The following is a 22,992-nucleotide window of genomic DNA, read 5'->3' on the forward strand; positions in this document are numbered from 1 at the left end:
AGGGGGAGAAAAAAGAAAGCCAGGTGACATATTCTAAGAGGGAGCACCGAAAACGTGTTAAGCACTTCAAAATCTCATATATTCAATCGGCCTCTGGCAAGACATCTGCCTAATGTTAGCGCTTAAATATCCTTTTCCATTTTACATGCATTCAAGTCTCATTTGAGCGAAATGAAACGGTATTATTAAAGGGAGATTTTGCACAAATGGCCTGAATTTGACATGTCAAGTTCAATGAGGCTGTTACATATGTAACACCGAGAAGGGCTCGGAGGCTGCCGGCTCTTGAAACAGCGCCAGTGGCTCAGAAATGAAATTTGCATTCAGAGAGCCCTGCTTCACTGCGTGGAGCTGTGCACAAGGCTCAGCTGGACCCACACAGGGTGGAGGAGCTGTGGGGCGAGCATGACCAGGTCTCTCCCTATGGTTTGGGAGACTGGACACACCAAGAAGGCAGCAGAGCTAGAAACCTCATTCCCACTCAAGATAGCTTTTTCAAGGGAAAGCTGGATCCTGCACCAGGGTTGGATCCTCCTGAGAGATGTTCATCACTGGTCCAACAACTGGTTTTCGTCCCCTGGACACGCACAGAACTCCCTAGGCATGGGTGGGTGCTGCCCTGTTGCCAGCATGGCTCCTTCTCCCTCTCTGTGTGATGCTCCAGCTGGGTTGACCTTGAGATGTCCCTGATCTGAGGCCAGGATAGTCATACCAGTACTGTCCATGGCAGGAAAAAGGGCTGTCCCTCTCTCTGGGGGATAACAAACCCCATTCCCACCAGCTGAGCCAGGGGTTCATTGGAGTGGGTGAATTGCTTGTGGCGATCTGAGACCATGGGTAGCATCATCCAGGTGCTGCCTACAGCTTCCTTGTATCTCAGCCCCAAGAAGCTCCTGTGGTCACCTGGAGAAATCCCTTTTCCAGGGACTTGATCCAGTGCCCACCAAACCTCCAGTGCTGCAGGCTCAGTGGGCAGGAGGGGATCTGCCTTCCTAACCCCGAGCACAGGAAATTTATGATTTTGTTGCAAATCATTAAGGTTTATTAAAACTTAACACCACAAGCCATGATTGGCTGCATCCTCTTTAAATTAGGGAAAAAAAAAAAGCCCTTGGAAAGCAGCCCCCTGGTTCGCTTCTCCCCATCACACTGATAAGTAACAGCTGCTCAGCCATTTCGGTAACAAGTCGGTATGGGCAGGGAGCGGCCAGGGCTGCCGGTGCCCGTCACGTTTATAGGCCTACATTTTATTTTTATGTTTATTGGGTTATTTGAGATCATTATTAGTTTCTCTCTTCTCTTGTTGATGTGTTCTTGCTCCTGGCTTCTCCAGGCAGGAAAGGTGGGGGAGTGGGAAATGGAGCAACCCACTATAGCGAGCTGCCTGCTGGGGCTGGGCAGTGCACGGGACTTCAAGCCCCTCACACCCTGCTGCCTGCTAATCCTGCCCGCTATTCCTGCCCTTCCTGCCTGCTGCTGCTGCTGGCCCCTGCATCGGCTCCCTCTGGGACTGGGAGAGCCCATCCCCATGCGGAGCTGCTGTGTTACAGATTAGCCTCCATCGCCTGAATCCATCGCCTAGATTGAACGTTTTCTATCACACTACGGAGGGAGTCGTTATTCAATAATTAATAAAGACCTCTGATTCTTCTTTGCCGCCTGCGTGGCCGAGTGGAGCAGGCCAGGGAAGCGAGGGCAAGCCAGGGAGAGCTGTCTCCTCTCTAACTGCTGCTGTTATTTAAAGGAATAATGCCATTCTTTTTCATTTGTCAGCTGGCCCACAATGGCCCTTGTCACGCTTTATGATTTAGGGTTTCCTTTCCTTTCCCATTAAACGCCACCTTCCCATCACCACTTCGCGCCAGCCAGCCTCTGCTCCTGGCTTGCAGTTTCAGTTTCACTCTGATATTGGCCCAACTTCTTTGATGGGCTCCTCCGAGCACTAATTGCTTCTGTTCATTTAAACCTGTTCACTAATTTGCAGTGGCCCTTTATTAAGTTGGATGTGGCCCAAATTACACCATAAATTACACTTGCAAGGGGACTGGGTGTCGCAGGGGATAAATGGGCTGCCTGTTCCCTACTTTCCCCCTTCCCTATCCTCCTGTGCAACACTGGGAATGAGGGTCTCAGCCTGAGGGTGTGGGTGCCGAATTTGGGATATCTCAACCCAGATCCATTTTGGGAGGTCTCTCTTTCTCTAACTGAAGCTCTCTCCTGCTCCCTCCATCTGCAATGGCTATTGCTGAATCAAAGAAGATCCAAGCCAAGCCAAGCGATGGATTCTGCGTCCTCTGCACTGTGCACAGCCATGTGCACCCCTCACCCTGGTACACACACACACAAACACACACACACACAGACACACAGGCTGTCCCTCCTCTCCTACCACCTGGTGATGTAACTTTGCTTCTAGCTGGCAGTTTGATTCCTTTCCTCACCTTTTAATGACCAGAGAATTCATTAATAATTGAAATAAACACGCTCCTTCCCAAGGCTGCTGACTTTTATTAAGGCAGGGGCAGGGATCTGCCAACCCTTGGCTGCAGCCATTTCCTAAATAACTTCTAGCAGCTAAAAGGCAATTATTTTTTTTTTAAATAGGTGACTTTTTTGCGCTGGGGGTAGCAGAAGGGAGCTGAAGGTAGCTGAGGAGCAGTGTGCACCAATACTGCAAGGTTGCTCTGTCACAGGAGTCAGCAACATGAGAGCTGCTCACTGAAACACAAGTCCCCAGGGAAAGGGATGTCTGTGCCCTCCAGGAGGAATTTCTGCCTGACTTTACCACGGCAGTGAACTCCAGGGAAATGTTTCTGACCCACTGGCTAGCACTAGATCTCCCATATCTGGTAGCTGTGGGTACCACCATCTTCCCTGCCACGTGCAGGTGCCCCAGCCAGGTCACCAGGGATGCTGGTGGACCCCAGGAAGCTGCTTACCTGATGTTCAGCTGGGTGAGCTTCTCCAGCTCCTGCTCCATGTGCTCCTGCAACTCCCCAGGGCGAAGAAGGACCTGGCAGATGGGGCAGATTGGAGCCTGGCTGTCGAACAAAGTTGCTTTCTTTTTGCCTGTGGGAAGGAAAAGAAGGGAAAAAGCTTTAGCTCAGATCAGCTGCCATCAGCATCGTCTGTGCTCTGCCTTGGTTCCTGTCCTAGCACAGGACTGAAATCCAGGGATTTCCTCATGGTATAGCCCTGATTCTGTCCCCATCCCACAAGCAGGGATTGGCTCTCTTCTGCGGTGGGACAGCAGCTGACACAAGAGCATCCCAGCCCTGGCTGTGGGCCCTTCAGTCTTTCAGGGACAGCATCAGCAGCCACATTTTGCAAGTGACCCTGTGCAAACCCAGCTTCTCATATGCGGTTCAGGTGATATGACTTGGAGTAGATGGATGACAAAACACTGCTCACTATTAACTCATAAAGAGCCATCTTAATCCTCCTTGACACTCCTGAAGTTGGGTGGGTCAGGATGATCCTCCCCGTGGGCACACAATGTTGGGAGGCAGAGGAGAACTCATGTCACGAGGCTGTGGATGTGGTAGGGAGCAGGTCTGGATGCTCATCACCCAGGATTGCTCACCCTGTTCCAGGGCTGGGCTGGGGGCCCTTGCCCTCCCTGCACCACTGGCAGCTCCAGACCCTGCAGCTGCCGGAGCCCTGGGTCCCTTGGGGCTGTATCACCCCTGGGTGAGATTTGGGGCTGCCTGTGTACCCCAATCTCTAGCTGGGTTGAGTCTCTGGGGCAGATCTGCAAGTGAGGCGTTTCCTCACACCCTCCTTACACTCAATCCTCTCCCCCACTTCCCTGCCCAGCCACATCTCCCTGGTTCACTCCCTGCTCTGAAGCCAATTTCTTCCAGCTCAGAAACTTTATTGCCCCCTCTGTAAGGAATATACAGCATCTATTTAACATAAAATAAAACTCTAAAGCAAACAATGAAGTTCCCATAAAAGAGAGAAGCCCGCGGGTCCCCAGGCCCCCTCTCCCAGCTGTACTAGCAGCTCTGCTCATGAGAGGGCGTGCGGAGCCTGGCTCACATGGCTCTGGCAGGGAGAAATGTGCTTTATAGCTGCCTGTTGTCATCCAACATGAACCCTCCCGCTGGATTATTTATTTATGTATTAGACATGGATCAAATTGGTTAAATCCGAGTGAGAGGCAGTAATGCACAATAAAGCAGCCAGTGCTGGATACAAGGGGGCTGCGTGCATTGTGGCCTTCCAATCAGGAGCCAAAAGGTGCCATTTTATGGTTCCTAATGATGGTGGAGTCCAGTTAAATGAATCCCCATTAAAGGAACAGACCTTCTCAAAGGATAAAACATTGGTGTGAGCAGCTTTACTGGATCCCTGCTTCTCCCTGTATAACTGCCTGGCACAGGCATTTAACGAGAGAAAGCATCTGAAATAAGTTTGAGAGTCACCTTGGCTTATCTTTGCCCTCCAGCAGGACAAAGTGGTCGTGCCTGGGAGAAGCAGGGCTATCATTGGGATATTACTTGCCCTTTCCTTCAGCATCCTGAGAGGAGGTGGGAGAAACTGAGGCATGAGGGGCAGGTTGGGGCAGGCCAGTGCTATGGGGCATTCCCTACCTCCCCAGCTTCCCTCTCCACTGGGAACTCTCCCATCTGCAGATCCAGGAGGAAAACCCTGCTGGTCTCTGCTCTGGACTTGGGCCACTCCCAGGGGCTCCCAGGCAGATCCCAGGTGCCTCGGCCCCTCATTCCCACCACCCTTCTGCCAGGGAGGACACAGAATGCTGTTCATGCAACTTGGAACATCTTCCTCTCTCCTCCTTCCCTCATGTTTAAATAATGCCCAGAATCCAACCCAAACCCAAACAACCAGCTCCTGCTGACCCTTGCGGGAAAGGTCAGCATTTCAGTAATTCCACCTTCCTCTTGGAGCTTTTCCACTTTTGTCTAGTGGGGGCCCAAAATAGCCCAGGAGCGTCCCCGACCACCTGCTATTTATAACCCCAACTTCACAGCAAAACAATGGAGCTGTCTGAGTCTCCCTCCCAAAATAAACAGGCAGCCTTTGAGTGGACGGGAAATCCTGCTGGATTCCCGCTGTGGGGTGTACAGACGGATGGGTAAACAGGCTGCCCTCTGCCCTACCATGCTGCATCCCCACTCCTGGCCCAGGCCACCGCTGTGGGGCCCACATCGCCTGCCATCCACAGCTTTGGCTGCTGGGGCTGGGATGCCTGCTGGGGCTGGGATGCTCTCAGCAGCACCAAAGGGTGGAACAGAGGTTGAGCATCCATGTGTCCCTGCTCTACGGGGAGCCCAGAGATGTTCATTTGCTGGAGGAGGTGATGGACTGTCCCGGACCACAGAACTGGGATTGGCAGCCTTGGATCAGGATGCATAGTCAGGGTCCCCTGCTGGGGACCAGCTGGTACACCAGACTGGTGGGATTTTTAACCTCTTGCACACCCAAGTCCTTGCGCCCTGCTGGTTCTCTGGTACTCTCCCATGGAGTGCATGTTCCTAAACAGAGGCGACTTTGGCTTTCAATGGCTGGGGCAACCAGGAGCGATCTCAGGCCATGGGAAGAAGCCTTGCTCTCTTCCATGGCTGCTCCGAACCCCAGCCCAGGCCAGCAGGAGAACTGAGCAGCAGTGGCCTTAGCCACCAGCTATACCAATGATACGGTGACAAATTTGTGCCAAGGAAGGATGTGACAGCTGTCATTCCGCATCCCCATGACAGCTGGGGAAGATCCCCTTGCTCCAGTGAGTGCAGGAGGCTGGTGCTTGCACTGAACCAAGGGCTTCCAGAGGGGCAGGAGAACAGGAACCCGGACACACAGCCAAGTCCCTGACGTACAGATCGCAAAGCAGGAGACAGAAGAAGCCCTGGCTCCTGGCCCAAGGGGCTGACAACTGCACTTTCACAGGAGCAGGGCTAAGTACAAGTGACAGGCAGAAAGGAGGGATCCTCTCCCGTGCCAGGAGGACACCTACGCAAGCCTCCCCAGGTCTGTGGAACCCGCTGCGTGCCTGCAGTGCCACAGAGGCTGCTCTTGGGATGCGTCTCCCCAAATCAGCAGCATCCACATCTGCAGCATGCCCAGAGCCTGGCACACACCCACACTGTGGTGTCTTGCTCCGGGCAGTGGTACCCATCTCCATGGCGTAGGATGCTGGGTTGTGTGGAGAGGGAGAGGATGGGCATGGCAAGTCCTCAGGCTTTGTTCGTGAATGCCAGGGTGGAGAGAGATGCATACATCTCACCTCTCCTCTCCAGAGCAGGGACATCCTGATATCCAGGAGAAAACAAAGGATGCTGCACCATGTGTGTGGCTGGACGGTGCTGGGGTGTAAGTGCTTGCCTCTCTGGATGGAGCGGAGGGCATTGATTTGCCCAGGGCAAAACAAAGGGCCCATATCTGTGAGCAGGAGGGACCTGCGCCTGCTCCCTGCTTGTCCTTCCCTGCCCTGTGCCAAACCTGCTCCTGGGAGACACTGAATGGCTCTTTTCAGGCTTTTGTTTTTTGGCAGCTGTGTTTTTGTTTTCTTTGCCCCTCTCTCTCCCCTTCACTCTCTGGTTACTCGGTAGGCTCGGCTCCAGTGTTTACCCTCCGTGGCTCTGCCGTGCTTCCCTTGCTGCTGACCCCCCGCTTGCCAGTGCCAGAGAGATGAAAAGGCAGAGCCTTGGTGCTCCTGTTGTTTGCATGGTCTCCTGGGCTCCGCGGAAATGTTTAACTCCAAGTGTTGAAACCGAATATTTCCTGCTCTGAGAGCAGAGCGCTCAATGCGCACATGCACCCCTGTGTGGAGGAATTTGTCCCCAGGCTCTTTCAGAGGGCACCTGCAAACGGATCCCAGCCCAGGTAGGCACTAGACCAAACCCTCCTGATCCCACTGGGGATGGAGGGCCGGATTCTTCACTCAGTTACACTGATATGGATCAAAGATAATTCTCGTGAGTCCTCGTGAGAAAGGTCTGATTCACTGCAGAGCAGCTGGTAATGGGACCTGGGCTCCAGGATGGGAGCTGGGCTCAGGTTCTGGGGACACAAGCATGATATTGAATAGGCATGAAGCCATGAAGTCATCCCTGCTCCTGCCCTGCACCTGTGCCCTGACAGCACTGGGAGGCTTATGCAGGGTGGGAGTGCATCACTTGGAAGGCAGAGCTTTCCCTCACAAGCAGAATGCAAACTGCTGTTTTGGAGAGAATGTAAGTAAAAAAAAAAAAAAAAGGAACCCAGCCCACCAACAGTCCTGACAGCACAGGATGTATACAGCCCCTCACCACTATGCAGCGCAGAGTAAACAGTGCTTCCAAGTCAATGAGCAAAGTTTACAAGGCATGAGGGCTCACTCTGCACAGGAGCTCAGCAAGTTGCCAAATGAATGAAATAAATTGTTTATAACTCCATTGCTCTGGGGCACTGATGGCTTATTTGCACAGTAAGGTGCCTCCCCAGGAACTGCTGCCATGGGTGGCACAGGCGCTGCCACCTGTGCCTCCCCATGCTATCCTTCCTTGTGACCATCTGAAGCTTGCTCCCATGAGGACCACCTCTTCAGTCCAAACTCCTGATTTCTCCTACATCAAACTGTTTTCCACTTCCTGAGTACCAAACCCCCCTCCTCTGAAATGCCTCCCTCCATCTCACTCTCCTATTTGTGCTCTCTTCCTCTTAAACACTCCATCATTTAAACCCAATCAAAACCAGTTGATCTGAAACTCTTCTGAATAGAAATGACCCTATGCAGGGGCCCTGCGGCCCTGTGCCCTGCCTCAGGGGCCGTGCTGAAGCCAGGTGGGTGGTAATGGAAGTGCTGACACAGGCTCCTTGACAGCATCGCCACTGCCAGCGCCTGTAATAATCCCTCCCGGCTGCTCTGCAACTCGGTTTCCGTGGCGATTATTTTCCATTCGATGATGGGCTTGCTGTTATTTGTGTACTGATAGCAGGTATCTCGTGTGACAAGCCTCCTTTCCTTCCAGCTCAAAAAACAATAATTCAAAGAAAGCCCCATATTAGCTTGGAAATAGCAAAACACTCACTCTTCTCCTGGCGAGCCCACGCCGCAACCGATGAGGCTCACAGAGCCCTGGTAGTAAGTGGCAGCCAAGGAGGGGAGATGACAAGGGTGGCTCAAGGCAGAGATGGTTCATGTGTCAGTGCAGAGCATCCCAGAATAACAGTAGAGGCAAAAAATATTTGGTAATGAAGTGAGGGAGCAGGAATAATGTTGCTCACTGCTGCCCCATCTCCCTGTTATTTACTGGTGTGGTCCCAGTGCCATCCCCGTGGCGCAGCATCCTGCCTGCTGGGCACTGTCTTGGATCCTGCTGGCTTGTACCAAAAGGTATAGGCTCCCAAACACCTGCACGAGGTCAGGGCACGTCCCACTCCTTCCATCAGGGCCTTCCCATCTCTCAGGCTCCTGCCTGGCTGTGGGATGCGGACCTCAGCTTGCTGCCCAGGACCAGGTACCCTGGATCTGGCCCCTGCTGCAGTTGCTCTACACATGGCAGTGGAGATCCAGGTGCCAGAGACAGTGATAGGCAGTGAGGTGACTCAAGGTTTGTGTGCTGTGGCTGGGTTCAGTGTCTGGCCATGACTGCATCCACAGCATGACCTAACTCTGCAAACACCCCACAGAGCAGCAAGCACACCCAGACCACTGAGGAATCACCCTGCATTGAGCAGGCCTCCCTAGGAGCACATGCCTTTTGGAGGTCTGTGCAGGCGGGAAGGTGGCAGAGGTCTGAAGAAATGGCTTTTCAAGTAAGAAAACGTTTTTGAGGAATCACTCCTGCATCACAGCGCAAAGATGCTGCAGGGCACCAGCAGAAACTGGACTTGGATTGTGCTTGGCACAGCACGGGGCCCCTCCTGCCTTGAATCCAGCAAAGAGAGGCAGAGGGATGAGTGGCAGATGGTTTTATATACCATGAGTGTATAAAACACGTAGAGACATGGACAGGGGGACCTCAAAACCCCATGAACAAACTGGGTCACAGAGAAGACCTGCACTCTGCTGCATCCCCACCAAAAGCCTGATCCCCGACACTGCTCCCTGCTAATGTGCCCAGGCTGCCAAGCAGCTTAGAAAATACACCTGCTTCTCCTGAGAGTAAAAACTACAGAGGGATCTGAGGCAGAAAAGCTTGCTAAAATATTGATTTCCTTCCAAAGAAAGAGTTGTTCTTGTAGCTGCCTGTCCAGACAAGCTGGATACTGGAGAGGACTGGTGTAAACTGGTGCAGTGCTACTGCACACAGTTAACCCCAGCTGAGGCTGATCCCATGGGTCACTCAGTAAAAATGCATGTTTGAACAGCACCCTGGGCTCATCGGAGGCTGTTGCACGTCCCATTGGGTCCAGCACCATGTGTCTCATGGCGAGTGGCAGCCCGGCAGCAGGAGAGGTGAGGAACTCCTCGTGATCCGACCCTGGCTCTCCATCTGCGGAGATCATGGCTGCCCGGTGCGGGGCAGTGGAAGATGGATTAAGCTGGGCAATAATTTAAGAAACTGAGTGAGTCTGTACATCCAATCACTTTACAAATCAGGGGAAAGGGAGAGAGGAGGAAAGGCAGGAGGGGGGGGGAGAAGTGAAAAGGCCGCGCAGGGAAATGCATCACAATTACTGTCTCAGCTCTAATGAGGAGCCTGTCATGAGGCTGTCATCCTGCGGAAAGCCACCTACTCAGAAAGATTCAATAAAAAAGTAGCAGAGAGATAAAAAAGAGATATATTTCAGCCCTTGCTAATATTCTTTTCATTTGTCCCAGCACAAAATAAGATACTGCACTTAACCAGCTCGGTTAAAATGAAAAGGGGGGGGGCGGGAAGGGAGCAGCATTGATCAATACCACTAAAAGCCGGTAGACACGGTGATGGAGTGCAATTTTTTTGTCTGTGCTGAAGCATAGCAGAGGCCCGGGCGGGGTAATTTATGATTCGTACGCATGCCGGCTAACTAGAGGCTGACAAGACAATGAATCCTCGATGAGAGGGACGCAGGCCGCCGGGAGAGCTGGGAAGGGAGAACATGACAGGGATCTGGAAGGGAGAGGGGAAGAGGAGGGCTGGGACAGGCTGTGATCCTGTCTCCCCATGGTGCTGCTCAATGTGGGGATGCCGAACTGAGCAGAAACACTGCTCCAGGTTTCACAAGAGGAAAGTAGAGAAATGCTGAGAACAAGCCGGGGAAGGTGTTGCACTGCCTCGTCCGTGCCCTCCTCTCTTGCAGCTCCCAGCTGGGCAGCCTGCCCATGCAGGCTTCTCCCAAGGAACCACTACAGTGCCCAGCCACACCCCTCACTGGGCTGGATATTGACCAAATGGGATCAGCAGGGACCAAGGACAGAGATGATCCCTTCTCTGCTCCAGATTCTCTGATGGGTGCCAGTACGAGTCTGGAAAAGCTCAGGACCACAGAGTTGAATCTTCCTGCTGCCATCCACCCTCTGCTCTGGGAAGGAAACTGGAGTGTCCTCCAACCCACTGATTCACCTCCCAAACATACAAGTCCTCGGGAGCAGCTGGGTCTCCACAGCATCCATCAGGGATCCCTGACTTCAGCGAACAAAGCACAGCAGAAACACTGCTGAGGGAATCCTACAGCTCTGTCCTTACATCCTGGGGGATCTCCTGGGGTGTGATGCACCTCCTTCCCCCACATCCTTGAGCTGCCCTCCATCCCATGGGTCTTTTTATATCATGAACCCAAGACTGGCCAGGCTGTGGACAAACTAACCAGAGCCAGTGAGATCCGGGGATCATGTCTGCAGTTCTGCAGACTCCATGGCCCATGGCTGGTCCTTCCTCAGTGGGACTTGCAAAATGAGGCACTGGGACACAGCACACTTCCCAGCACACAGGCAGCCAGGCAGAAGACCCCGGGGCTCTCTCAGCTCCTGTGCCATGTGTGCATCATAGCCTGACAGAGCGTGGGGAATGATTCTGCCTCCTCACCATCCCTCCTCCTCCTCCTCCTCAGCCACCTGGAATGCCTGGGGCTGTGTACCCAGGGCTGGCAGCTGGGCAGCATTCACCAATGTTCCTGGCCTCTGGCCCTGTTTGTTGTTACAAGGGCCACTTGTGTTCCTGGTTGAACCAGTTGCCCAACCTGGAGTTTCTGCTGGCCTGGTGGGAGAGGGTGGAGAGAAGGAGTTGTGTAGCTGCATTGCCAAAGGATGCCTTAACTATCCATTCTCTGCATCAGCTCTTGGGATGGAAAGACCTGGAGCAAAGCACCTTCTTTAAATGCCAAGAAATAATGTCAGTAGGAACTAGAAAAGGTGTGAATTTCACAGAAACATCCTCATGTCTGGCTGGGAGACTGTACAAGAGCTGGGATCTGAGGTCTGGACACATTTGGGGCCTGTTTTGGGCCTCGACTGCTTCATCTGTAGCAGAAACAGGGATGCAGTTCAGAGTGGGAGCGACAGCCCTGCACAGGGACTGGGGGAGACCTGCAGGGGTTTTTTGCCCCGCCCTCATTCCACCATCACATCCAGCTCCCTATAAAATGTGCAAGATGATCCTGCATCAGGCTGCAGCTGCTCAGCTGTCTCAGCCCCATCTGCCTGCATCTCTGAGTCCTCAGCAAAGAACCTGACTGCATCCTGAGAGACAGGATCAGCATGGAAATGGGTCTTTGCCTTCACCACTGGCAGTGAAACAACAGCCTAGGGTCTACCCCACTGCCAGTGGGCTGGGGCATCCTGAGGGTCCCCCCACAGCCCAGTGAGGTGCCCCAAGAGGAGCTCCAGCCCCATTCTGGTCCTGCAGAAGACATAGGCAGCCATGCTGCTCCCATGCTCTTGACTTGGAGGGCAGCCTGTTAAGTTGGTGATATACTGATACGCCTATAATTTGAAGGGGTGATGGGGTAGAGTCTTTCCCTGCCTCCCACCCACTCCCTCCCCGCCACGTTCCAGCTCCTCTCCTCTCTTCCCTTGGGGATGTGTGGGGCACATATCGAAAACACAGATATTGAACTGTCAAAACTATTTCCTACAAGAAAATAGATTCATCAGCTTGCAGCACACAGGGTCATTGCCACATTTTCCCCTCGCGCCAGCACCTGCACATGCCGGCGCATACCCAATGCCTCTTCGCAGCACCGGCACTTTAGCTTGTAGCTCAGGGCCCTTAAGTGACTTTGAGAAATGGATAATCGATTATAATTCCACGGGCCTCTCTGCAGATTTATCCGGAGAATGTATAAAAGCCAGGGATTGGGAGAAGCGGGTCCTTCTGGCCAACACGTCAATTGCCTGCGTTTTTCGTGCCCAGCTCGGAAAATCGCATCCCGAGCACGACTCTGTTTAATCCATCAGTACACAATCAATGCACTCTGTAATCAACTCTTGATCACTTAATTTTACACATGTTGGCTGAATCCCTTTGTTTAATCACTAGATCAGGCCGCCTTGTTGCACTGCCCCCTCCCTGCTTAACCCTCCCTGACCCTCATCCCCTGTCGTCGGCACTACCAAATGCAGCCCAGAGCCTTCATTTCACCTTGAGGAAGAGCTCCCATGAATTTAGAGAGTTGTGAGATGGCAGAAAGGAAAACAGAAGGAGTGAAAAATAACACTGGAGAGAAAGAAAATATTTTCCCTTCTGTGTCTTCGTAGGGCTCACCCTGGCCTTTTTGATCCATGTAACAGAAACCACTGCTGGGGTTTAAAGGGGGGCTGGATGATGGGGTACGTGCACTGAAGACCTGTACCATCCCAGGGAGAATGGGCACATTGGGGTGTCACTGGGCAGATGCACCAGCACACGATGAGCACTCATCACACAGCTGCATCTGTCCCCTCAGCATCCTCCCCACCCCGATTATTTTGACTGTTTTAGCAGCCAATGCCATTATGAGCAAAGTTCTTGATCTTTCCCTCCCAGAGGCATCCTTGGGAGCATGGCTCCCATCTCACCAGGGTTCATCTCCCTTTTTATGGCAAGAGCACGACCCTTGGGTTGCGAATGCATGTAAACACAGCTATTTGGCATTTTTAGCATGATTTGTGTCATTAGCCTGACGCCATCTCACCCTTCACATGTGTTCTGCTGGCATGCCAGGGTCAGTGTCCGAGGGATGCTCGTAGGTGGAGATGTCTGACTGCCCGACAGTGAAATGCACTGGGATTTTGCAAGAAGATTTTGTTGCACTTTAATTGTGTGATGAGAGCCTGGAGCTCAGAGATAGGGGCACCACATTCTTGCAATCCAAATGTGGACCATTTTGACTGGACGTGTAGGTCACACAGCACGTTCCTCCTACCCAAGCAGCACAGCGGTCATTCTTAACCCAGTTAAACCTTCCTTTTAAAAGAGGCCTTGATGCTGCCTCTGATTTGGCACGTGGAATAACTGCTGCTCATTCCTGCAAGAATAAATGATGGGATAGGCCTGAACAAGAGGGATCTGGAAGCACAATTGGCAGGGGAACGTGCAAATGTTAGCTTTGCACAGGAAACTCGCACAAAACTGTGTGTTGACACCAAGAGGCCAGTTATAGGACAAAGCAGGCACGGATGTTTAAAGAGTATTCCAGTTGCTATCCTATAGCAAATAGTCTTCAAAGAGCCCCTGGAGCTCTTGGCTTCTCAGCATGGAAAGAGGAGCTTGTGCAAGATGAAACGCAAATAAATAGTTTACCACAGAAAAGATATCCAAGGCAAAGAGTGAGATGCAAGTTTTAGATCTCACATTAGCCAGCTGGGGTTTTATTGGTCCCCAAGTAAAAGCTGTAAATAAAATACAAATCTAACCTGCATATTGTCAAACTACATTTAAAAAAAGCCCACAACTTAATTGCACTCAAGAGCACCAAGGGGTGAAGTCGTGCATGGTGCATCACAAGGCAGCCCACAGAGCTGTTTAGTAAAGTGTAAATCCAAGAGCTGAACAAGTGGAACCTTTTACCTTGGAATCTGCCAACAGGCACAGATTACTCTGCCTTTGCTAACATAGCCCATTCTGCTCCAGAAAATCTTGGTAATGGATTTGTAAGGAAAAGGAGCACAAAATGCCCTCTCATCCGCTCACACTGACATTGGTGGCAAGGAGGAAGGATGAGTGGTGAGTTGGATTCTAAGACCCCATCTCCTTGTTTCCAGCTACCTGTCTGGCCACAGACAGCAAAGGTAATGCTGCACTTTAGGGAGGCACAGGCCGGGTGACAGGGACAGCAGCTCCAATTGGAGTAAGCCAGCAGAGCATCTGCCCCTCCTGTCCTAACTGCTGAGGGCTCCCAGGGACTCCTGTGCCAGCCTCTGTAGTGTTCCTGGGGTGCTCCAGAGCAAGGACAGGGCTCCCCTCCATGTCAGGCTCTCATCCCTCCTATGCAGAGCTTAGCTGCTCTTTTCATCCACTTTTTCTTTCCACTGCATTCATTCTTTAAACCATAATGAATGCTGATATGTTGATAACATCAAAACTAGCCCACCTGGCTCACTATAAGAAACTGCTCATCCCAGCAGATCCATGCTTGGGATCTGGTCTGGGCTTCACCTCACTAATGTCTGCAGGGCTTTTTCCCAGGGTCTGCACTTGTTCAAGGCAGTCTGACTTCCATGGGAACAGAGAAATCCAAATCAAGTCATTCTGTCCCCAGAGTCCCTGGTGGACCCTGTGAGCCGCTGGCTGACCCTGTGAGCCCCTTGCCAGCGACTACTCTTCTTCCTCATCACCTGACACAACACACACTGTTTGGGTTGGGGTCCTGCTGCACAGGAGCAGGGCAGGATGAGGCCTCACATGCGCATCATAAGCAATTGGGGATGATGCTCTGCCTGGAGAGCTAAGTGCCCAAGTGGAGCAGGCAGGATGGGAAGCCAGGCAGAGACAGGATATGCCCAGGTTGGAAGAAGGTATCATTCAAGCTGAGGATGTGTTTGCAAATCCTGGCCCAGCAGCAGTGAACCCTCTAGGAAGAGCAGGAAAGACCTTGCTGCAAGCTAGCTTGGAGGAGAAGGAGCACAGGGATGGAGGAGAGCCACCCCCGCTCTCACCCACATGCCGACACAGGCGATAACAGTGTCACATCCTTTCCACTGTTTTCAGGTGGAGGGAGGGAAATGAGGAAAAAAAACCCCAAAACAACCTGCCAAGGACTAATTAATATTTAATTTACTGCAAAATGTACTTATTATTCCCAAGTAATTGGCCGACTGCACAGCTGTGACCACTAATGAATAGAGGGGGGGGCAAGATTCAGGGACAGGAGGCGGGCGGGGGGAGCACAGGGGTGGTGGTGTCTTTGATCAGACCCTGCTGCCTGCCTTTTAATGTGCATAATAAGAAAACTTAAACAGCTTTGATTTTTTTTGCTCCCAAGATCTAAAAATGGCTGTGATGCCTCTAATGGATTGCGTTTAGCTTATTGCACTGTAATCGCCCTATTATCGCTTTCAACTTTAACGAGGGGGAAAAAAAGACTTTGGAAGATGGCATTTGCAAATAGGTTGTTGAATAACACTGCTGCTAAACACAGAGAACACAGGCGAGTCCTGCTTATTGTGATTCCTAGCATAGATTCCCAATACCTGAGGCACTCAGCATCCCTGTCTCTATTGCTGCTTTTTGCTCTGTGATTGAACTATTGGCTCATTTAACTCTAAGGATGGGAAATATTTTTTTACCTGCTAATAGAAGCGTGGCTCGGTTGTGGCCCAGCGCAGATTTTTAGATCAGTTTTTCTTGATGGCTTATTCTGTGGAGAGAGTTAATTTCACCCCAGTGCAGAGTACTTAAGTGGGATTTAAGTGGCATGGGAGTCTTTTGCTGACCCCTTAGCACAAGGTGAAATCTGCCCTAAGAGCCTTCCCTCCCCAGAGAGAGATGCTCGCATGAAGTGGGGACACATCCTGATGCTTCAGCCTCTTAATCTGCTGCTGGGATCTGGTGTTTCACATGCAGTCCTGACCTGCACAGGCACAGCTTTTGGGCACAGGGACAACCTCATATATGATATATCCCCATACCCCAGGCTGCCTCGGCAAACGCACAAGGAAATGCATCTTTGCTAGGTTGAGGGGATGTGGAGGAGCATGGGAAAGGGACTGAAAGTCCTGGTTTCTTGTTCCTTCTGAGTCCTGACCTGCTCAGACCCTCGCTGTTCCGTCCCATGACAGGCAGTCGCTGTAGTTGTCACTTTTTCCCCCGGAGGCCATTTTCCCCCCCAGGGCCGCCTTTCCTTTGCCCTGAGCCTCACCCCTCCTCTCCTCCACTGCCTCCCCCACTCCAATTAAAGGCCTGGTGGTGGGTCCAAAGGCTCCCTCAGCTTTATGACAGCACTGAGACCCAGGCCAAGTTCCCATCCCACTTCCATGGGTGTAAATCCAAAGCAGCATCATGGACTTCAACAGTACAAAAGCCAGATCAGCACTTGGCACCTCTGCTCCTCTCAACATCCAAGTCTGTGGAGCGGCAGGCTGGGAGACATTCCATCACAGCTGCCCACTGCTCCTGCCCCTGGCTGCCTCTTCCCTCCCACTAAAGCAAACAGCTCCTCAGACACCGTCCCAGGGAGGCCACGCTGCAGCACGCAGCCATGGCACACAGCGACAGGGACAGGAGAGAATCCTGAGGGTAAAGAGGACATGGAGCACACTCACACTGCAGAGCCATCCAGCAGCTGGAGGGAATTCAAGGAAGGGTGGTGGGAAGGATCACCGGGTTGGCAGAGCTACACCTGCAGCTTGGCAGAGCAAGGAGAAATGGTCCTGACTTGCCATGGGCTCCATGCATCTCTTTGCAGGGACTTCGTGCCAAGATACAGCCTGACACCTCTCTGTGCCTGGTCCTGGTAGCCTCCTACCTGGCAGGGACAGAGGCGGAGCAGGCTGGTGCATGAAGGTTTCGAGGGAGATGTACCTGTCCTGTGCTGACAAATGCACAGGCGCACAGGAAAAGACAGATTTGAGTTTGGGAAATGCATCGCCATGGGTCATTGTCCTTGTTTCAGCTAGGGTAGAGTTAATTTCTTCTCTTTTAGCTGTTACAGTGCTGTGTTTTGGATTTGGAATGAGAATGGTGTTGATAACACTGATGTTTAGTTTTTTGTGAAGTTGTGTTTATCCTAAGTCAAGGACTTTCTTCCCCCTTGTCTCATGCTCTGCCAGGGAAGGGGTATGCAAAAGAAACTGGGAGGATGCATGACCGGGACAGGTGACCTGAATTGACCAAAGGGATATTCCACACCATAGAATGCCATGCCTAGAATATAAACTGGGGGGAATTACCTGGAAGTGTGGCCGATCTGGATTTGGGAAGAGGGGTCTTGCACTGGTCAGCGCAATTGCATTGGGTAACACTTGTTTTTTCCCCTTTTATTATCATTATTATTTACCATTATTACAGCATTTTACTTTATTTTCAATTATTGAACTGTTCTTATCTCAATACACCAGTTTTACTTTGATTCTCCTCCCCATTCCACCAGGGTGGCAGGGGGAGGGTGGTGCATGGTGTTCTATCTCCAGCTGGGCTGCGACAGTCATGCAGCCCCTCTGATGGAAACCTGTGGCATCTTGCTGCTGACACGAGCCTAAAAATAGGTTGAACAGAGCAAAAGGAAATGCACTGGGAGTGCATGCTCCCTACCTGCATGAGGGCAGGATCCTGGTGTCAAACTCCTCAGGAAGCTGCTGACAAGCATGGGCTGGAAGGGCAACCATTACCCATGGGTGACCACCACAGGCAGAGTCAGCTGAAAACAGCCTCCCATGCAATGCAGTCCCAGTTGATACCCAAAATGACCACATTTGGCTTGAAATCAACTCCTGCTCTACTTTTTGACTATGTATTGTGCATTATCCCCATAGTAAAACCATAATGGCAGCAGAAAACTATATGCTAACCCAATAAATAATAACAGGCCCCCTTGGAGGCATTAGAGGGGAGCATGTGAGCCGGCCACATCAGCACCAAGGGAGCCACACAGCCAGAGGACACAGTGGGCTGCAAGGTGAGGAGTGGTCTGGGTGCAGTGGGATTGGCAGCGAAGCCCCCTTTTCTGCTTGCATGGCTCCTCTCAGAGGGGGAAATTCAGACCAAGATGCCAGGTCTGAGTATCAGTGCTGCAGTAACCCCTGCTCCATGAACCTTGTGCTTCTGTGGGTGCTGAGCTGCAGGCGGAGGTAATGCCTCTCTTCCCAAATTTTCCATCCCCATCTCTGCCTGAAGCCAAGCAGCTTTTTCTGTCTTTCTCTCAAGCTCCCCCACTCTTCCCTCTCCCTTCTGCACTCTTGTGCTGGCTGAACCAAGAAGCAGACACTGCTTGAAAATCCTCCTCAAAACCACATTTCTGCCTTGCTCCCAACTGGCAGATCTTGCAAAGGAAAAACTGCCACCAGACCTTCAAGGAGAAAAGCAATTTTGGTTGGGCTCTTGGCAGGCTGAGCTCGTGCTGGCCTCGCACTGTTGGATTTTCCTTGCTGGATGCTGTCTCTCCAGCATCAAGAAGGAGCTGGCTGTCAACCCATAGAGTTTTATTTTGGATTTTATTAGACCTGATCAGAGAGGCACCTTTTTTTTTGGTTGTACCTCAAGGCGGCACTCAGACGGCCCTCAGCATCTGCCAAAATAATAATAAACATATATTTGATTAGTGCCTTGTGTGTGAGAAGGCTGATGCTTTGTAACTGTGAGTGGCCACTGGGAAGTGGGTCAGCACTACCCTCATTTCCCAAAAAACTGCTGCAAAGAGGGGAGTATGGTCTTGTGGCCATGACATGACACAGGGACTCAGGACCAGAGATTGTCTGTTTGATCTCATTAATTTTCCCGTGCTTTAAGCCTTCTTTCCTAGAAAAAAGATCAGAATTCCATGTATGTCCCATGTTTTAGTTTCTTTCTCTGTTCAGCCTTTAAGCTCAATGGGACTGTGCACAGTGCTCTGCTGCTAAAGGGGTCTCACCTAAGCCTCAAGAAAAACATAAATAACATCATAAATAATAAAAAAATAAAATAAATAATACAAATTCTATAAAGAAAAAGAAGTCATAAAAATAATAAAAAAGTCAGCCTCTGGCTCCCAGTTCTCTCCTTGCCTGGGTCAACTTCTGTCCTGCTTGGCCTTCTGAGTTGGAACAGAGATGATGCTCAGCAGCAGATTCCAGGTCAACCTCCCCCACAAATATCCCCAATGTGAGCACTGCAGCTTGGACACAGACACAAAAATCCAGCACAGGCAAAAGAAAATCAACACAACACCCCAGGGAATTTAAAAATCTGACCAGATAGGCACTATTGATGGAGAAATATAAATGCTGCTATTTCGGTGGCAGCTTCCCGAGCCCTAAACCTGAGCTGCAAAGTGGATTGTTGGATTCGATTTGTCAGACTGGGAGGCTGGCAAGTTTGGGCAGCTTCAAAGACTGTGTTTTATGGAACCTTTCAGGAACCCTCTATAAAAAATGTATTAGATTAGTAATTTGAGTCCCAAATGACCAATTTGAAACGATTGCTTTCTTATGATTTTTCTGAAAGTGCCTGTTTCGTGAGAAATTGCTTGAAAAATCAGACAGAGTTTTTAGAGACAATTGTAACAGCACACACGAGGGCTGGGCACGATGGGTTAGGAGAACATTCATTTAATTGAGAAAGGGAAAAAAATCCTTTGTAATGCTTCGTCCGTCTTTCTTCGGCTTCTGCATTACCATAATAAGGTCTAATTCTCCGATAATTCTCCAGAAGGGAAAGCGCCTTGCTCAGCCCTGTTTTCAGGTGGGGAGAGGGGTGGTGTGGAAGGAAGACACAACTTGCCAAGGTCATGTGTCCTGAGCAGAGCTGGGACAGGAGCCCCTTGCTGGGTCCCCAGCAGGTCCCAGTTCAGGCAGCTATGGCTCCTTACCATCAAACTGGTTTTATCCCTCCCTGCTCAGCTCAGAACCGCCAGTGTGGGATGTCTGCGGGAGCGCTGGAGGGGCAAGGGGCAGCCAGGCTCCCGGTGGAGGTTTATACTTGGCCATATGGAGATGTACAGAATACACAGTTCACACAAAACTGTGAGCTATGCCTTACTATTTTTAATACTAAAAATGCTAATGGAAACTGCCATTTAATACGAGATGCACCAGAAATTAAGTGTACTGTGACCTCCTTAGGCCCCTTTCAACCTAAATTATCCTACAACTCCACCACCCTGTGGTTATCTTTGTCTTTGCTCTCTGGTTTCTGTGCTCTCTAAGGACCAGGCTCACAGGACATACTCAAGCTTTCTGCCCTGACTGCAGGGCTCAAAGTGTGCATTTTCCATTTATTTAAAGGAAAACTGAGATTCTTATAGCACCATTTGATTGCAGAAGCCGAAACTTTAAGAAGCAAAATAAAATAAAAATAAAATCCTGAGAGTCTTGTGACAAACTTGTGAAAGTTGGCAGTCCTGAGAATGAATCACCCTTGGATACTGCTACCTGGAAGGTATTAAGGAATTACAGTATATAGCCTAATTAGGCTTATTAGCAGGGCAGGGCTGATTAAGAAAGATGCAGAATTTGGAGGAGAAACCAGACAAGGACTAACCTACCCTCCAACCTCTTCTCTTTATCCTGTCCAGTAAATCCTTCGTACCCCCTATGCTCTTTCTTCTGTTTCCCTCATGCCCCACTATGCCACCTATTTCCTTCAGGATACTGAAGGAACTGGTTTTGCTCAGTGGTTAAGCCCCAGGCATTTTGGGCACCTCCAGGTGTGAAGTGATGGAACAAACGCCCATTTTTTGTCTTGCTCAACTTATCAATTTTATCACTAATGAAAATGCAAAAAACTTGCCCAGATCACTGAAATATCTTTATTCTTTTCCTCCTTAATTGCTCCTATTGAAGCAATATTTTTAAACAGGCCATTTTTAAGATAGGAAAATACCAACCCAGTAGGTTTTGCATAAATGGCAATTTGCAAAACTGCAAAGGTGACATTTTTGACATGAACATTTAACAAAAAATTAATATTTTGTCTCTTTAATAAATGGGTATTTTCAAGAGAGAATCCATTATAAAAAGGGAGCTAACGCAAGGTTCTTGGAGCCATTTCCATCAATTGCTATAAGATTTATATGTAAATATGTTAATGGTACTATTAATAATTTAATGGGGGCATGGCAAGCTGTGTTTACATAATAAATATGATTAAGTGTTTCCCTCGAATGAAGTTGCTGAACTGTCACACTACCCCAGGTTATTATCAACATGGTTTTAAAATGTTAATCAAGCAATCAGAAGGAAATAGTCCCCATCCCTGCTGGACCATCCAAGTTCTTTTAAACACAGACTGGCACTGTGTCAGGTGGCCCCAAAACCTCCCACCATTGCTGCAGTGATACAGCAAAGGCGTGGAGATTTGCTAATGTGCATGGACAATGTTTTATCTGACTTTACTTTTTGCAAGGGTGGACTAAGACCTTCCACTTGAATGGAATCACTTCAGATTTACTTGAGTGTAATTGAGAAGAAAATCTCGTCTGAGATAATTAAGTCGCTGAATATGCTTACTGCTCCTTAAATCCACTGTGCACGGAGCAGGGAGAATTACACAGTCCTTGGGCGGCAGGAGCAAAGCAATTTCTGGGATGAGAAACTGCTGCAAACTCTAGCAAACTCCTACATCCTTGCTGGACTTTATCCACCTGGACTTGCAGGATCCTCCCTTCTTCAACCATCACTTCTTTCTCAGTTCTTGCTGGAGTGAGGTGTTTTGACAGCTCAGACAAAGCTGCTCTGGAGCTGCTGGAACTGGACCACAGAGGGGTTGGGAGTGCAGCCCTGGGCTAAGCCCTCAAACAGCCACCCCAGCTTGCTGACTGCGTCCAGCTTGCCAGCTTCCAGCAAAAGCCTTTAGTGTGAGCAGGCAAGGGATGGAAAGGGTTAATTTAACCACAGTGCAAGGCCAATCACGCTGAGGTGTCAAACTATAATTTTATATTAGGGCCTGTAATAGTTACTAGAGTTTTACTACAATAACTACATGTCCAAGCAGAGTTTAATGAGAAAATCTATAGTTTTGCTATGGTATTTTCTCTTAGTTTGCATAATTCCCTGAATACAACCCAGTAAAGCTTTTGACCCGAGATAATAAAAAGGTGATAAAAATGGGCTATAAAATCCAGCATATACATACATATATATATATATATATATAAAACAGCCACTACAAAATTATGAGTAATTTCCACAAGATAAAATGAAACAAAACCCCTCTTCAGTTGAAACTAAGGGAGAACAAAACCAAATTAAACTGATAAATTTAAACCATAAGCAACCCCAGAAATGTGGGTCATGGAGCTGGTCCTGCCTGAGCTCCAAAGGCTGGGTGCTTTGGGGACAGCAGCTGCTCCTAGGAGGGATGCTTCTGGGTGTATCAGGCACACAGGTGTGGGCTGGTGCTGCACATCATAGAGAAGGGATGGGAATTTTCCTGAGGATGGGAGTAGCCCCCAGCAGGAGTGTTAATTTTCAGAATTTAATTCATACACCATGAATCAGAAACAGGAACAGTCTGAAGCACTGTACTGATAGCTGGTCAAGATGGTAGCATGGTAGGCTTTTCTCCTAAGGCCCTGCAAACAGGAGGGAAATTAATGGACAGTCTCTTTGGATACTCAAATCATTCCACAGAGCTCCATGTTTCATTTAAGGCAGACTACACCTGTTTCACCCATTTTTGACTTAGAAAGCACTGTCCAGTGCTCTGTGGATGACAGATAGTGTTAGCATCCCTGTATTAACATCTTTTCCTCCCAGGTGAAATTCTGGGGTGCAGCTAAAGGAAACCCCATGCAGGAAGGCAGTGGAAGAGCTGGAAGACCAGCTTTTAAACCCCACCTTAGGCATGTTAAGAAACATATATGTGGAAATTTATGCTTATTCAGATCCCAAATGACGAGTGCACCTGCAGGAAGGTCCCAGCCAAGGGCCACACATGGATGGGAGGAGTGAGCCTGTCCAACATCACTGCTAGCTAATCAGGGAGCAAACCTGGCAGCATTTGCAGCTCAAAGCAG

The 22,992-nt window shown here is 50.1% G+C and overlaps 1 protein-coding gene across 1 annotated transcript in view; it reads right to left on the reverse strand.

Moving 5' to 3' along the window:
* Positions 1–22,992, reverse strand: part of RNF220 (ring finger protein 220) — a 222,351-nt gene that overhangs the window by 80,672 nt on the left and 118,687 nt on the right. Inside the window, exon 4 of the mRNA XM_017743556.1 lies at positions 2,940–3,069. Coding sequence (XP_017599045.1) covers positions 2,940–3,069 — 130 coding nt within the window. The remainder of the gene's footprint in view (positions 1–2,939; positions 3,070–22,992) is intronic.

The sequence above is a fragment of the Corvus brachyrhynchos genome, unplaced genomic scaffold, assembly GCF_000691975.1.
Source record: "Corvus brachyrhynchos isolate BGI_N302 unplaced genomic scaffold, ASM69197v1 scaffold48, whole genome shotgun sequence".
Lineage (NCBI taxonomy): Eukaryota > Metazoa > Chordata > Aves > Passeriformes > Corvidae > Corvus > Corvus brachyrhynchos.